The sequence below is a fragment of the Protomyctophum parallelum genome (assembly GCF_964188405.1).
Source record: "Protomyctophum parallelum genome assembly, chromosome: 8".
In the NCBI taxonomy this organism is placed as follows: Eukaryota; Metazoa; Chordata; class Actinopteri; order Myctophiformes; family Myctophidae; genus Protomyctophum; species Protomyctophum parallelum.
This window is the reverse complement of record NC_139703.1, coordinates 19,251,246-19,266,871: the sequence shown is the minus strand read 5'-3', so window position 1 is coordinate 19,266,871 and position 15,626 is coordinate 19,251,246. Positions and strand designations below refer to the sequence as shown.

The following is a 15,626-nucleotide window of genomic DNA, read 5'->3' as shown; positions in this document are numbered from 1 at the left end:
TAATCCTACATTTTCAAGGAGGAGGAATACAGTTGTACTATTTAGATTTATCCTGTGACAATGGCAGCCATTTTCAAAAATGGTGGACCTGCTATTATTTTACCAATTTAGTCAGGGAATATTATCAGAATAATGTCAAATCTGTGAATACATTTCTTACCAAGAATTTTTTCACCAATGAACATAATAATACACAACTGTATTACATTTAACTTTGCAAGTGCTTTTATTTTTATGAATACATTTATTTTTAACATAAATAAGGCTCTTATGTGTGGGACATGTTTTTTCCACTTTTGTCCCTCATCTCAAGAATGAGTGATATATAGGGTGAAACAAAAATGCACATTTTATTTATTATACATATTGTAACGTTGACCTCTCAAGAGACTCAGACAGCACCTTATGGCACGGTTTGTGTTTGTCTGACCTTTTTGATCCCTATACACGATAATGATGATGGAGTTTAAAAGTTGACCCCAATACTGAGACGGCAACATATTATGGATTGGCTACAATTACAAGGTCAAGAAAGAGGCAGGAAAGACGCAAATGGTCGGGAGGTCGATACTTCCTTGTTTGTAAAGTATAATCATGGCTTTTGGTATCACATTAATGTCAACTTTATTGAAATTATAATTTGTTTTTTTAAATAAAGAGTTGGAGCATCAGATTGTCCTTTGCGTATCAGTGGTCCTCTCTCTCTAGAAGAATAAATAGTTGTTTTGTTTAGTTTATTTTAATTCAGTGCTGCTGGCAGTGTCTTTTACCCTGAGGGAAACTGTGACAGAAGCTACGGGAGGGTAGCCTATTTTGTTTTTTCTTTCTTCACCATTATGGTTTCATGTGAAATGAAAAGTCCAATGCTTTTCCATGTGAAATTATGAGTCTTGACCAAGGTTTGATTAGTTCATCATCAACAAGAAGAAGAAGAACGCAGCAACTAATGCTTTAGTTACAACTGTGTGCCAGCATTTGTGACCAGATTTGACTGAGAGCCTGCCATCGCGGAAACTCAAGCTTTTCACGAGAAGAAAGACGTTTTTCTTTTTTTTTCCTTCAAAATGAATTAATAGCACAGGCAGACTCTTCAGATACTAGAGCATGTCTGAAATAAGTGTCAGAGCTGAAATAAATGCTTAAACATGTAGCTAGGTGTAATGTTAGAGACCACAGAAGTGAACCTTTCAAGCCTGTTTACTCAACTCGCTGTTCTCTGCAAGACATTAATCTATAAGCCATATCTCCAAAACTGTCAATTTGAAGCTATGATTTCCTGCTTTCATATGACATGAAAAAAACTAAAATTCAAAAAGATTCAATGGCAGTCCCTCAGTCAAATTTAGTCACATTTGATGATGGCTCACGGTAGAATATTTCTCAGTGCAGAAATACGTTTACCTGTGTCATGCAATCGATATTTATTAGATGATAAATCCAATTCCCCTTTATTGCTGCTGTGTGAGAAGCAAATACGTACAGTAATGCTTACTGTAAAACACTTTGGATTCAGAGCGTCTGCTATAAATGCCTAAATTGTATTATGTAATGTGTAAATAAAGTAAACACCAAAAATTGCAATCCCACAGAGACAGACAGACTCTTGTGGATTACAGGTCCTTTTCAACTGTCACACCTTGTCCCAAGCCTATGTAACTGTGTGTGCGTGCGTGCGTGATGGATCGTCATGATGTAGTCACGGTCCTGTGGGACCCCCAGGGGGTTCTTGAGAAGTTTTCAGATCTTTATAACTCTGAGGCCCCTTTTCCACCGCTTGGTTCCCAATGGGATTTTGGTTCCTAGTCCATGAGCCAGAGCTCCGAAATTGGAACGTTAATTATGAATTGAGTGGGCAAAACCATTACCTATATTATATTGTTATCACCATGAAACTTCCCCAATTGAGTACTTACACGAAGACAATGATTTATTGTATTACAAATTTGACATTTTTAAATATGCAAATGAGGCATTATGTAGGAAAATATAAAAAATCTACTACTGTACAGTTATCATGTATTAATTTACTTGTATTGATCCTATAAACATTTTTTTCCCACCAATTTTGGAGCTCTGGCTCATGGACTAAGAACCTAAAAGCACTGAATCTGTTCCCCTTGGGAACCAACCGGTGGAAAGGGGGTCAGAGAGTGTAGAAATATACAAAATGTGTTAGATTGGGGTCCCCAGAGATCAAACTGAAGATCGAGTCCTTTGAGAATCACCGATTTAGTCCATCCTACGTCACATGGCTTTGGGATCAACAGGCATCAAGATCCATTCTACATCCTCTGTGTGTGCACGCGGCTGATGAGCTTTACATAACGAACAGCACAGGGATGCGCAGAGAGTGTGAAATGGGCAGGGGCTGACATCCCGTAAGAGGACACTTTTTGACAAAAATAGCAAAAATAGCAGATCTACAAGCTCACAACACAAATAGCAGATCTACAAGCTGAGACGCGTTGAGAGCTTGTAGATCAGCTATTTCCGGGGGCGCAACCCCAGCACTCTTTAGCTATAGTGGCTATAGTGGCGTGTGTAACGGCTTGGGTTTCTAAACAAATTTGTTCAACGCAAAATGCTGCACTCAAGTTCAGGAGAGATAAAAATGAATTCCGGTATATGGCATGGAAAGGAAAGGAGTGCCATTTGCATTTCTTTCACCATGTATAGTAAATGCTGCATTCGTGGTCTGGAAAGGGCAGTTGTTGTTACAGACGGGTAAAAAGGGCAGGGGCTGAAGCTCCCTTTGATGTCTATTTGTTTACGTCCATGGTACAGTATACCAGGTGGCAGCCTTGTACAAGCAACGCTGCTGTCTTCCTATGCCAGGTTCTTCCTTCCCTGCATCTCGGTCTCTGTGATGAGCTACGTGTGTTTGTGTGACAGTTGCCCACCTGCCCATCTCATCCTATGCTTAACACAACAATATAAATTATAGCCAGGAAGGCTGACAGTGGAGATGTAGCATGTCCAGACAGCAGAGTGAGGTGACTAAATCTCTTCTGCGACGGCAAATGCTGTACGTCACAGTGTGGTTCCCAAACATTTTAGCCCCGTGACCCAAAAGAGAAATTAGCTCGGGACCTTAAACTTGCAGCATGTCGCATGTGTTTAACAAAATATATGCCCAAGACGTCCACAGACGTCCTGGGCACTAGGTAGTTCCTAGGACGTCTTGGTAAAAAAGAAAAATTGTATGCTATGTATGCTGGTCATGCATTGTATTGCTGTACATGTATTATACTGTGAACAGTCTAATCGTGTCTGACCCATTGACCATATTCACTTACAGCTAAATTGCCCAAATTGCATCATACAAGTATACTATATCAGGACGTATAAGAAGTTAAGAACATAATAGCTGCCGTGTCGATAGGAGCAGGAGGGATTCATTCCCTGAGCAAGGTGAAAGTGATGTGAATGAATGATTATCAAAATAAGTGTTTACATTAATGGCTTCATTTGGACACCAGGCCTTGAAGGAAGTCACATAGAGCCTCTACAACAGTGTGTTCAGTGGCAGTGCGTTCAGTAACAGCTGTTTGCCCACATGCATACGAATCCAACAGTTGGTGTTCAATTGGTGTATAGATACAAAACATGTGTACGTCAAAAGTGGAATAGTTCAAATGTTCTGGGTATATGAAGACAGTGGGAAGTGGACGGTGATCCAATTCAAAGACATTCTGTGAGCGATGCCCATATCAAAATACCGTTGTTCTGTTAAATAGTACAGAGAAACACAGCCACGCACGCACGCACCACACACACACTCATGTTCACTGTACAAAACTTCCAGAGGAAATGCTTCACAAAAGTCTCATCTCTCTCTCTCTCTCTCTCGCTCTCTCTCTCTTTCACACACACACACACACACACACACACACAGACGCACGCGCTCGCACGCACGCACGCACGCACGCACGCACGCACGCACGCACGCACGCACGCACGCAGTCAGCGTGGTTTCGGTTTTTGGATTGTCAGACAAACAGTTGCCCTGATAACCTCTCTCTCTGTTGGGGAAGGACGTCTGCAGGATGTCAAGTTCACCATCTCTCAAATCACTTTGGGGATGAAGACTTCAGACCAAACGTTCATTCAGTCCCTTCCTTCCGGCAGCCCAATCAATCCCCATATAGCACACCTGTCACTCAAGTCTGGCCGCAGCAGCAGCAACAACAGGATGATGACCTGAGCTCGAGAGTGGCTGTCAAACCCACACAGCTGTGTTGTAATCAAACAAGGGCTGCATTTTCTCCGCCTGTCTCTTCCTGTCTATATAGACCCCCGAGAACGGAGGCTGCTGGAGGTGGAGGTGAGTCCTCTCAGAGAAGCGTGGCTGCTGTGGTGGGAGCGGACACGGCCTGCCTCCTTTGCCCTGCTGCTGGGCGCCCGCCGCCCAGAACGGCAGGTAGAAGCCACCTTTCGACGCCTTGTTCGCCGCCTTCTTGGGCCTCTTGAAGAGGAGGAGGTCTCCTCCTCCCTCGGGGAGCTCCGCCGGCGGAGCCGCCCAGCCCGGCCGCTCCTTCAGGAGCTTGTCCCTGTCGGGCCGGACGCCGCGCAGGAACTTCTTGAAGATATTGGTGGTCAGCGAGAACTTCCGGCAGATCTCCTGCGAGCGGCTGAGGCGGAGAGGATGCGCCGGGCTGTCCGGCCGCTCCGTGGCCTCGCCGCCCATCGTGGTCGCCGTCGTCCTCTCGCCTCTCCTCTTGCCGCCGCCGCCGCCTTCCTCACGCTCGTCCCTCTCCAGCTCGGGCAGGTCCAGCCAGTTTCCCACCAGGTCGGCGAAGACGTTGTCGCCCAGCACCAGGGGCTGCCGATTGCGTCTGCTGCTCATGAGGGACGAGGTCCAGTCGGAGGAGTCGTCCGTGCTCTCCTGGCCCGCTCCGTGCTGGGAGCAGTAGTCGCTGTCCAACGACGGCCCCTCTCTGGAGAGGCTGTACAGGATGCCGGGCAGATCCACCGGCCGCCGCGCCGCCGGCGGCTCATGGGAACGGGGCTCCGGCGGTGGGTTGTCCACGGCGGGCCCGCAGAAGTCCACCTGGGGGGCGGTGTATCCCGACCAGCGCCTGGGCACTATGGACGCCAAGACGCTGTCGCTTCTCGCTCGTCTTTGGCTTCTCTGGCTTCTCTCGTTGCTCTCCAGGCTGGAGGTCAATGAAGACGACGATGACGATGAGCTCCCGAGGCTGCTCCTGTTGTGTTGGGAGCGGCGGCTCTGGTCGTCCGGGCTGGTGTCCCTGCTATCCATTGATGGTCTCGGGCTCAGCCCGGGACCGGGACTGGGTTCTTCTTCCAGCTGCATGCTCTGGCTAGAGCAGGGCCTGTCGCTCTCTGCGTAGTGGGCCGCTGCTGGCGCTGTGCAGGCGGGAGGCGCAGCGGGCTGCGGGGGACCTCGGTTAATGGGCCGCCCCGAAACGTCCAGATTCTCCAGAGCCGTCTGGACCTGAAGAAGTTTGAGTTCCTGCAGGGCACCCATCATCGAATTCATCTGAGCATGGAGGCCATCGCCCGCTTCTTTCATAGACACCTGCATGGGGGGAGAGAGAGAGAGAGAGAGAGAGAGAGAGAGAGAGAGAGAGAAAGAAAGAATGGAAGAGGGGGGAGAGTGAAAGAATAAGGGGGAGAAATGGGAGACAAACAGGGTCTGGTTAGATTAACCCATTTAGACCTGAGGACGACAAAGAAATAGGCTTCTATATCCCAACAGTTTCCTGAAAAACCTATGTTTCTCTCAGTGGTTCGCAAACTATTTCATGTCAAGGACCCCAGAAATCGTATAGTAATTGGCCGCCGACCCCCATCTGAAAATGATGTTGTTCCACGACCCCCATGCAGATACAAAGATTTGAGTTAAAAAAAACGTTTGCGCTGAAAGAATAATATATTCAAAATATATATTCACGATAAATAAATAAAAATAGCAGATCTACAAGCTCGAGTGCCGCGCTATGAGCTTGTATGATCTGCTAGTTTTCAATAGCTAATGCACCAAAAGGGGTTCCCGTTCTGAACAGGTTAAACGGAAGGCCTGGCACGATCTATCAGTTCAAGCGCTTGACTCCTCCACCTCCTGAAGGGCCAGGCCTGCCTGTCAGCCGTCAACAAAGAATCCCTCACTGTCTCCCCCGGCCTGCACCCCTCCTGTTCTCCATGGATCTTAGCACCGGGACAAATCCAATTACACACCAGCAACCAACTGCATCCAAATGACAGAGTTAAAGGATGCATGTCAACAACTATAGGGTCTGCTGAATACTGAAAACTGACTCTGTGTTATTGTTGTTGTTGTCTTTTTGTGTTTTCCGGGGCTAGCTGCTCTTTAATTACAGGTCACGTGCCCTACTTCTGAATGACAGGTCGGTCCGGGCCCCCCATATGGCCTGTGTGTGTGTGTGTGTGTGTGTGTGTGTGTGTGTGTGTGTGTGTGTGTGTGTGTGTGTGTGCGAGAGGATTGTAAGTCCTTGACAGCTGCGCGCCAGACTACCAACGTTTGTATTTTCCCGCGTATTGTCTCTGGTCTATGTCTTCAATCATATATCCCCTTAATACCTCTGATATTTATCTTTTCCTCTCCCCCGGCTACTGACCTCCTGCATCTCAATCCTATACACTTTGCCTTCTTCATCTTTCCTGCTCGCCAACTCTCTCCTATACCCCTCTCTCTCTCTCTCTCTCTCTCTTCTGCCTGAGAGTATAGTGTATCATGTGACCCATAACGGTTTTCTCCCGCAGGGAATTCCCTACAGCTCTTTGCTAAACAGAGACTATGCCTGTCCTGTCTTAACTTGCCGCAGTGCTTTTAACTTAGTCCCAGAAGTGTACAGTGGAGATGACAATGATTATTACTTGAATATGTCTTTCACGGAGAGGCACAAAAGGTAGCAAATGACTCACAAGGTAGATCTGCCAACAAGGAGCCCTCCCTTATCAAAACTCTCTGTGGGAAGACGGGGACTAAAGTATGCAAACTATTTTGAAAAATGTGCCAGAGTCTCCATGGGAATATGCTAGTGAGAAGGTTTCCACAAACTCACTAAAGCCAAACAAGCATGCCTTAAGTGGCTTACAATGATCAATCATTTTTATATATTCTAGAAACAAAAATGTCACTGCATGTTCTTAAAAGCCCAGGACTTTGAAAAAATGCCAACTTAACATTACTTACAATGAATACTTACTCACTCACGCACACATTCACACACACACACACACACACACACACACACACACACACACACACACACACACACACACACACACACACACGCGCGCGCACGCACGCACATGCACATGCACACGCGCGCACACACACACACACACACACACACACACACACACACACACACACACACACAATTTCACTATGAAATTAAAAAGAATATCCTCAGTAGTACTCAGTACTTGCTATGAAGCAAGACGCACATAAAATCCAATCAAAACCCACATACAGCATCTTCTTACCTTGCGGTGAAGTTTGGAACACAAAGGGAAGGGAAGCCTCTCTTTTCTCTGATTATCTCTATCTCTGGCAGGCTGTACAGTAGCTTATAGCTGTCACTGTTCTCCCCTCACCTTTCAAATGGACACGGTCTGCCTGCCCCTATATGTGTCTCTCTCCAATGGGGGGACACTGCCAGCGCGGGCGGCCAATCAGTGCCGTCCGTCTAGACTCTAATCCCTAAACCGCGGGGGGGGGGGGGGGGGGGGGGGGGGTCATTCAGGCGGAAACAGACCCGACAATGAGAGAGGGAGAGCGGACAGCAATTGAGAGGGAGAGCGAAAGGGCGGGGCGGGCGATCAGAGCGCCTGGGCCAGCAAGCAGTATGGGGGGAGCAGCCGGATGGATGGATGGAGGATCAAGGGGTGGTGGAGGGGGGGGGGGGGGGGGGGGGGGGGGAGGGGTGTTGTTTGGAGCGCCTAGCTCTCGCCATATGTTTAGACGTCCAATATGGAACTGCTGATGGATTCAATTATGGATGACACCATCAGAACACATGGGGAGGAACAGCAAGGAGGAGGAGGAGGGCGGGGGGGGCATGTTATAACACCAAAAACTGATACTTAATCAGGGGTGGGTGGTGGTGGTGGTGGGGGGTTGCAGTATACAAACCCCCGGTGGGAACAGAAGCTGTGTAAGACAACTGTGTATGACAGAACAGTATATGAAAAGCAAATCACCGCAAAGCACCGTGAGAAGCCAGGGGAGATGTTCTATATAATATATAGCGTATGTGTGCAACAGTTCCCAAGCATTTTGTGTCATTTGTTTTTTAATCTGCTGTAGAAATGAGAACGAAAATAATAACCATAGTATAGTGGGCCACCCGATGGTTGAGCGGTTAGGGTGCGTGCGTATACCACCATAGCATGCAGGTGTCGCCCCCCCCCCCCCCCCATGACATACTTCAATACTTAACGTATACACACATTACACTGTAGATGTACTTGAAAGGCATTCTGTGTTATTAGCTGTCATTTTGCCATTGAGACCTATATATGTTTACGTCAGCACAACATGGAGGGTTTAATAGTACTAACCAGGTACTGTACGTCAATACGTTCAGATTGGTAATAAGCCTATCAATGTACACCTGTGGAACAATGGGCCCATTGTTTCTCCCCTGTGGCATGCCAGAATCAGCGGTTTAAGATACACATAATTAGCACAATCAGGTTGTCTCATGTCTCGGCGTATTACGCATATGGTTGACTTCATTAGCTATAATTGGCCAGGTCCTCGGAGAGAGGCTGGGGAAGAGAGAGCATAATTACGGTTTATACTTTCTAACCACATCAAAGCTCAACATGTCTGATGGTATGATGCTAGGAGGATGACACGCCGAGTAATGCCTTTCTCACTGTAGCTTATGCTTTTAAACGTGTGTGGCTCGATCTTCAGCACAGCAGGCTGTGATGACGAGTCAAAGGATTATGCCCTTCTTGGTTAAATGTTGAACCACTTCACAGTGCTGGGAAGTGGAATGTCACTTACTTGACTTGGGGGGATTTCCAATTTGCAATACTTTTTTAATTCACTCCACTACATCTCGGATCCAAATGTTGTACTTTAACTGCACTACAATTATTTGAAAACTTTAGTTAGGCTACTAGTTACTTTGATTATTATTCCAAAACATACATTAACCACTTCAGACCTACATACATTTTGTCCATTTGAAAAATAGCAGATCTACAAGCTCATAGCGCACTGAGTGCCGCGCTACAAGCTTGTAGGTCTGCTATTTTTTAACTCAAATCTCTGCTTCTGGGGGGGGGGGGGTCCCTGGAGGCAGGAATAACATATTTTCAGATGGGGGTCAGCGGACAATTACAGATATTTTTGGGGGTCCTTGACATGAAAATGTATAAGAAACATGAGGTTTTTCAGAAAACTGTCATGATTTAGCAGACATTTGTAGAATCGTCCTCAGGTCTAAATGGCAGCAGCTTTTCTGTCCTCAGGTACGCATCATTAATAATAAAAATCATAATATTGCAGTTGAACAGTAACAACTAAACGTATGAGTCCTTATACCACCACTACTCAAGGCTGACATTTGTGGCCCAATTATGTCAACCATATCAACTTTCACTCTCTGGTATCTTCGTGAAGAAGATTAATGTCACTTTCAGTGCCGCACATGCTTATGATTTAGCAGCAGGGAGCCAGCTGACATGTCTCACTCTCCAAACGTGTTAATCAGAAGGGCCTCGTTAAAAGGAAAGCGGCAGAAGTGACAGGTCCTACTGTAGTCTCTCCAGCCCTAGGTCTTATTCATGGTAAAGAGAGCTGTTACAGAAAGTGTACAAAAACCTTCTCCAAAAAAAAGCAATCGCTATTGACCATTATTCACAGCAGCCATTTTTCTCTCATGTCATTATAACCCAATCTTGATTTTCACAGTGACGTTTTTTTTAAGGGCAAAGTCTCTGCATTTGATCTATCCATTGGCTAAAACTTCTAAGAGAGTCATTTGAAAAAGCAAAGGAGTGAAAAACCATTGATCAAAAAGAAGTTGAACAAACCTAACAAACAAAGAACTTCCTCTCCTATTTTTGCTACCGTGATGCCAACCGACCACACATAATTGCCACTTAAGGCCTGAATGCTTCAAAGTTTGGGAACAATAGCTGGCGGTCTTGAATTAATGTTGGACAGAGGCTCATTAAAGAGTTATGGCCTTTGAAAGGGAATACATGAATAGACTACCCTGGTGCCCTTTATTTTTTATTTTTTTATTTATTTTCAGTCATGTGAAGGCAGTGACTGAAAACCTGAAACCTAGCGTCCCTATTCTGGAGTGAGAATACAGCAAAAATGCAAGCTCACAACACACCATGTTGCAATGTATTGTGATAGGGCTCACCACTTGAGCCCTATTACTTCAGCTATTTAAAAAAAGAATCATGAAAGAAAGCCCAAATAAGCAACTACACTTCAGAAATAAGCCCAAACTATAAAGCAACGGGCAACTATGAATATTAAGCTATGTTACAGGAAACCTTAGGGTTTAAGAAGTGGTTAACAGATACCGTATCCTGATGACAACACAAAACATATTGCATGATGAATGTATGCATGAAAGAGAATTACTGTAAATACCGCTATGATTATAAATAAATCAGTGCCATTACTCTGCTGTCTGCTGAGATGCAGCCCTCTGTCTTTCACATGGCATGATACTGCCTCGTCAATTTAGAGGGTGACCACGCTTACATGACTTAAACCGATTCGGGAGGCATACTATAATCCGACGGAGCATTAGTTCAACATGCGTCCGCATCTCGGACTAGCGCCTGCTCCCGTGCTTGCGGTTATGGTTCGGTTAGGGTTTGAGGTGGGTTGTCGTTTTTCGGACCAATGACTAGTCTAATTACTAAAGTACTGCACCCACCCGATTCAGCATTCAGTTATTTGATTGCACGCACAACGTGTGTGCCTGAATGTGTGCTGAATGTGTACGCTAGGGTGTGTTGACAGTTTCAAAGGACCTCATTGACACACTTTAACTGGATCATAAGTGGGGGGGGGGGGGGGGGGGGAGTGGACGACAAAATCAACACAAACATTTAAAGTTGCACGTACGTGACATTAAACCAAACATAAACGGCACTATTCCACACACCGTGGAACATAGAAGGCCCATTCAGTGTTGTTTCTGGTGTTGTTATTGGCTTGGACTGGTGGGAGCTAGGAAACACTGTGGCCAAGGTTATCGGACCCTATAAACGCTCTTCCTGTTTGGTAGCACTGCCTTGCAAGTAAGCAGCTATACAGCCTGTTCTGCACCCTCCCTCCATGAACAACCCTCATTAAAAATGAATAGTGGGCTGTGTGGGTCAAGGGCAGGAATGGGATCTCTGTCCTCCTGGGCGAGACAGAAAGGCTCTATGAGTCGATATGCTACTTCTGAACTCTCCACAGGGCCACTGTGGCGTCGAGACCCTGGGCCACCGTCAGGAGATTAGTCAGGCCAAAACACGAAAATAACACACATCACACATCACAGGGCACGAAAGGCCCTTTCTACTGTGTTGACCAGGCAGGTCCCGCAAGGGTCTATCCAGGGACGTGCAGAGAGTGTCGGAGGGGCAGGGGCTGAAATCCCGTAAGAGGGCACTTTTGGACAAAAATTGCTGATCTACAAGCTCTCAACGCGTCGTGCTGCGACGCGTTGAGAGCTTGTAGATCAGCTATTTTCGTGTCGCAACGCAGCACTCTTTTAAAATATATTTTTTATCCCACGATTTTGTAACCCATTTTTCACCCCTGTGTCAACGCAGCACTCTTTATCTTCTGGACATTTCTAAACAAATTTGTTCAACGCAAAATGCCGCGTTCCGGAGTAAGTTCAGGAGACTTCGGGGGAAAAAGCAATTCTCCTGAATGCTGCCTTCCGGCATGGCATGGAAAGGAGAGGAGTGGCATCTTTGCATCTCTTTCACCGTGCAGTGAATGCTGCATTCGTGCAGGTTTGGAGAGGGCAGTTGTTGTTGACAGATGGGTAAAAGGGCAGGGGCTGAAGCCCCCTGTGATGTGTGCACGTCCCTGGGTTTTTTCCCTACCTCCCAGACAAAATGTTTTTGCTGAAAATGCTTTGCCTGTATCGTATGTGACGTGCGTGACGTGACATCATCATCACACCCAGAAGTTATGCCTACTGACTGAGTTGCAAACAGACTGAAAAGTCCTATCTGATTGCATTGACCCATTTTGACAGTTTTCGGAAGAAAAAAAACATGTTTCTATGTCAGTCGTTCTCAAACATTTCCATGTCAAGGACCCCCAAAAATATATGTAATTGGCCATGCACCGACCCCCATCTGAAAATATGTTGTTCCAGGGACCCCCACCCCAGAAGCACATATTTGAGTTAAAACGTTCGCTCTGAAAGAATATATATATTCAAAGATTTGAGCAACATTTTCACGATTTTTGAAAAATAGCAGACCTACAAGCTAGACCTATGAGCTTGTAGATCTGCTATTATGTTATGCTAAAGCATAACATTATGTTATGCTAAAGCATAACATAATGCTTAAAACACCAAATAGGGTTCCCGTCCAGAAATGACGCTAAAGTACTTTGCCACTTTGCCACTCGATTTTTCCACTTGATTTGCCACTCACTTTATATGCATGCACATACCCTCTATTATGACATGCCCAGAACAGGGACATTAGGGTTCATGTGGTTATAATAACAACATGCATGCTTCAAATGTAATGCAGAGTAGGGTAGGGGAAACAACGCGGAATATTCAATTAAAGAAATATAGGCCACCAATGCCTCTGGAGCATGCATGACGCGCTGCACAGCGGAGCGGAGCGTCACAGATTGGCCTTGGAGTAATTACTTCCACATCGGCTGTGACTGTACTGGCTCAATGAATATATACAGCTAATACAGTATGTCTCTTATAAGCACAGGTTGAATCCTTCTTTGGCAATGATGGAATATGTTGAATGATTGGGCTTTATTTAGGCTTCAATTTGTAAACACACAAGCAAAGAAGAGGGGAGACGAGGGGAGACCCAGTTTAGACCTGACGACGATTCTAAAATAAATCTTCTAAATCCTGACAGTTTTCTGGAAAAAAAACCCATGTTTCGTGTCAGTGAAAACATTTTCATGTCAAGGACCCCCAAAAATAGATGCAATTGGCCACCGACCCCCCCATCCAGGGACCCCCCAGAAGCAAACATATGAGTTAGAAATGTTCGCTCTGAAAGCATATATTCAAAGATTTGCGACACACCGTGACACAATGTGTTTTGACCTGTATCTGCAGCATATTTTGTACCAAAATAGGGACACCAGGCCGGGTTATTTTACATTATTTTGTTGCATTGTGATTACCAGACAGTCTATCTATGATGTTTCCCAAAAGGAAATGCATATATTTAATTCAGTCAGACCAGAAAAGTTGGGATAAAACAGATCTCCACTGGCAATAAAAAATGAATGACCAGAGACATGGATTTCCCCTCCATCTCCTCCCAACAAATTGAAACCTGCTTTTTTTATGCCCTGTCTTTTCCCAAGCACTGGATCTGTGTTCGTCACTGTCAGTGTGACCTATTGTGTTTCAATACAATACTGTAGCTCGCCTTGAACGCTGGGAGGCTTTAACCCATTCTGAACGGGAACCCCTTTTGGTGTTTCGAAGCATTATGTTATACTTTAGCTGTTAAAAAATAGCAGATCTACAAGCTCCGAGCTTGTAGATCTGGGTCTGAAAACGCTTCAGAACCGCTGACAAAATTTTAGAAGGCATTTTTGTAGAATCGTTCTCAGGTCTAAATGGGCTGTTAATGTCTAGTTTCCTGATAGAGCTCATTTATTCCCTGAGAGGGAGAAACGGGCTGATTATAGAGGCTATATCATCTTCCCTGATAATATTCCTGTCTAAGATCCAATCTGGAGTTCTGTACTGTAGCTGGCGCTGCTATAGTGATGACCGGATGGCAAAAAAAATCATACGATAGAAACTTGGCAGCTCAGCATTTGACGTCAGTTTGTTCTGACTGCAGCCCACTCAGGCTGCTGTAGCTTAGTAATTTCTTAAACCTTGGCTGACTCTAAAAGCGCACACAGACAAAAGACATTTACTGCGCCGCTACTGTTCCGACTGCAAGGCTTTGATGAACTCAATTCTACTACACAGGCTTCTTCTGTTTCACTCGTTTCCCTGCTTCTTACAAAAGATCTTACCCAGACAATTATGTGCATAGTAGGCTAGTGGCTACTGCTGCAACTCATGGCCAATTATTCACGATTTTTCCGATTGCACTGCTGCCTTGACACGCTATTGCGAAAATATAGCGAAAATATAGCGAAAATAGATGATCTACAAGCTCACAACGCATCGCGCTGCGACACGTTGTGAGCTTGTAGATCAGCTATTTTTGGGTTGCAACACCGCACTCTTTATCTACTGGAGATGCAGGTGTGTATATGACATGGATTTCTAAACAAATTTGTTGAACGCAAGATGCTGCGTTCTGGAGTAAGGAGACTCTAAAAGCGCACACAGACAAAAGGCATTTACTGCGCTGCTACTGTTCCGACTACAGGGTTTTGATCAACTTTGATATAGCCAATAATTAGAAAACCAAGATCGGCGACGCCGTCTGGTGCTTTGGAGAGCAGTAAACAGACCCTCTGAAAGGTTATCAGTATCATCTAAAAAATGTAACACAATGATCATGCTAACATAACAAAGCCAACAACTGCCACAAGAGCTATAGGCCAATTTTAGCCACGGGGAAGGAAGTGCCGGTTGGAGAATGGGGAGCCTGATGGGAGAGGCACAGGACAAAATAAGCACTGAAACCTTAATAACTAATGCAGGGCTTTCACTGTGTACTGTACACCCTGCAGGCAACAAAGAACAAGAAAGTATTTGGCAGCCCTACAAGCTACCCCACAGACACGCACGCACGCACACACGCACACACGCCCTATAAAATATCACATCCTCACCAGCAACCCTTTGTTTTTGTTTTTTTTCCAGCCCTCCCATCTCCATGACCTCATGTGCGCATTTTCTTTGCTAAAATTCCACGGTGTTCTGCTCCGAAATTCACCTAAGGGCACAAACGGGATGAAAAAGCGTGCGCACATGAAATGAGCTGCGCCGGGTGTCAGTATCAAAGGCCTCGATCGGCGGTTTATTTTCTCAGTCTCTGACATGACGCTGTGTGGTTGGTGGTGGGTGGTGTGCAGGTGTTAAACCTTACAATCTGACAGGAGAATTCAGGGGCTTGTTCGTCGTGTGGCTGCACGTTTAACCACATGAACCCATGAGTCATGACGTACACCTATTCTGGAGCGAACATTCAGTGATAACAGCAGGGTGATGTGTGGTTATAACGTAACCCATTCTGGGCGGGAACGCCTTTTGGTGTTTCAAGCATTATGTTATACTTTAGCTATTGAAAAATAGCAGATCTACAAGCTCATAGCGCGGCACCGAGTGCCGCGCTACGAGCATGTAGATCTGCTATTTTTGAAAAATCTTGAAAATGTGGTGCAAATCTTTGAATATATATATTATTTCAGAGCAAATGTTTTTAACTCAAATCTTGCTTCTGGGGCGACCCTGGAACAA

At 45.5% G+C, this 15,626-nt stretch overlaps 1 protein-coding gene across 2 annotated transcripts in view; it reads right to left on the bottom strand.

The window, feature by feature from the left end:
* Nucleotides 1-3,302: 3,302 nt before the first annotated feature.
* The window catches only part of inka2 (inka box actin regulator 2), a 15,476-nt gene continuing 3,152 nt past the window's right edge, over nucleotides 3,303-15,626 (bottom strand). For both annotated transcript variants that reach the window (XM_083771440.1, XM_083771441.1), the window contains exon 2: nucleotides 3,303-5,539. In XM_083771440.1, coding sequence (XP_083627566.1) covers nucleotides 4,220-5,539 — 1,320 coding nt within the window. In that variant the 3' untranslated portion in view covers nucleotides 3,303-4,219. The remainder of the gene's footprint in view (nucleotides 5,540-15,626) is intronic.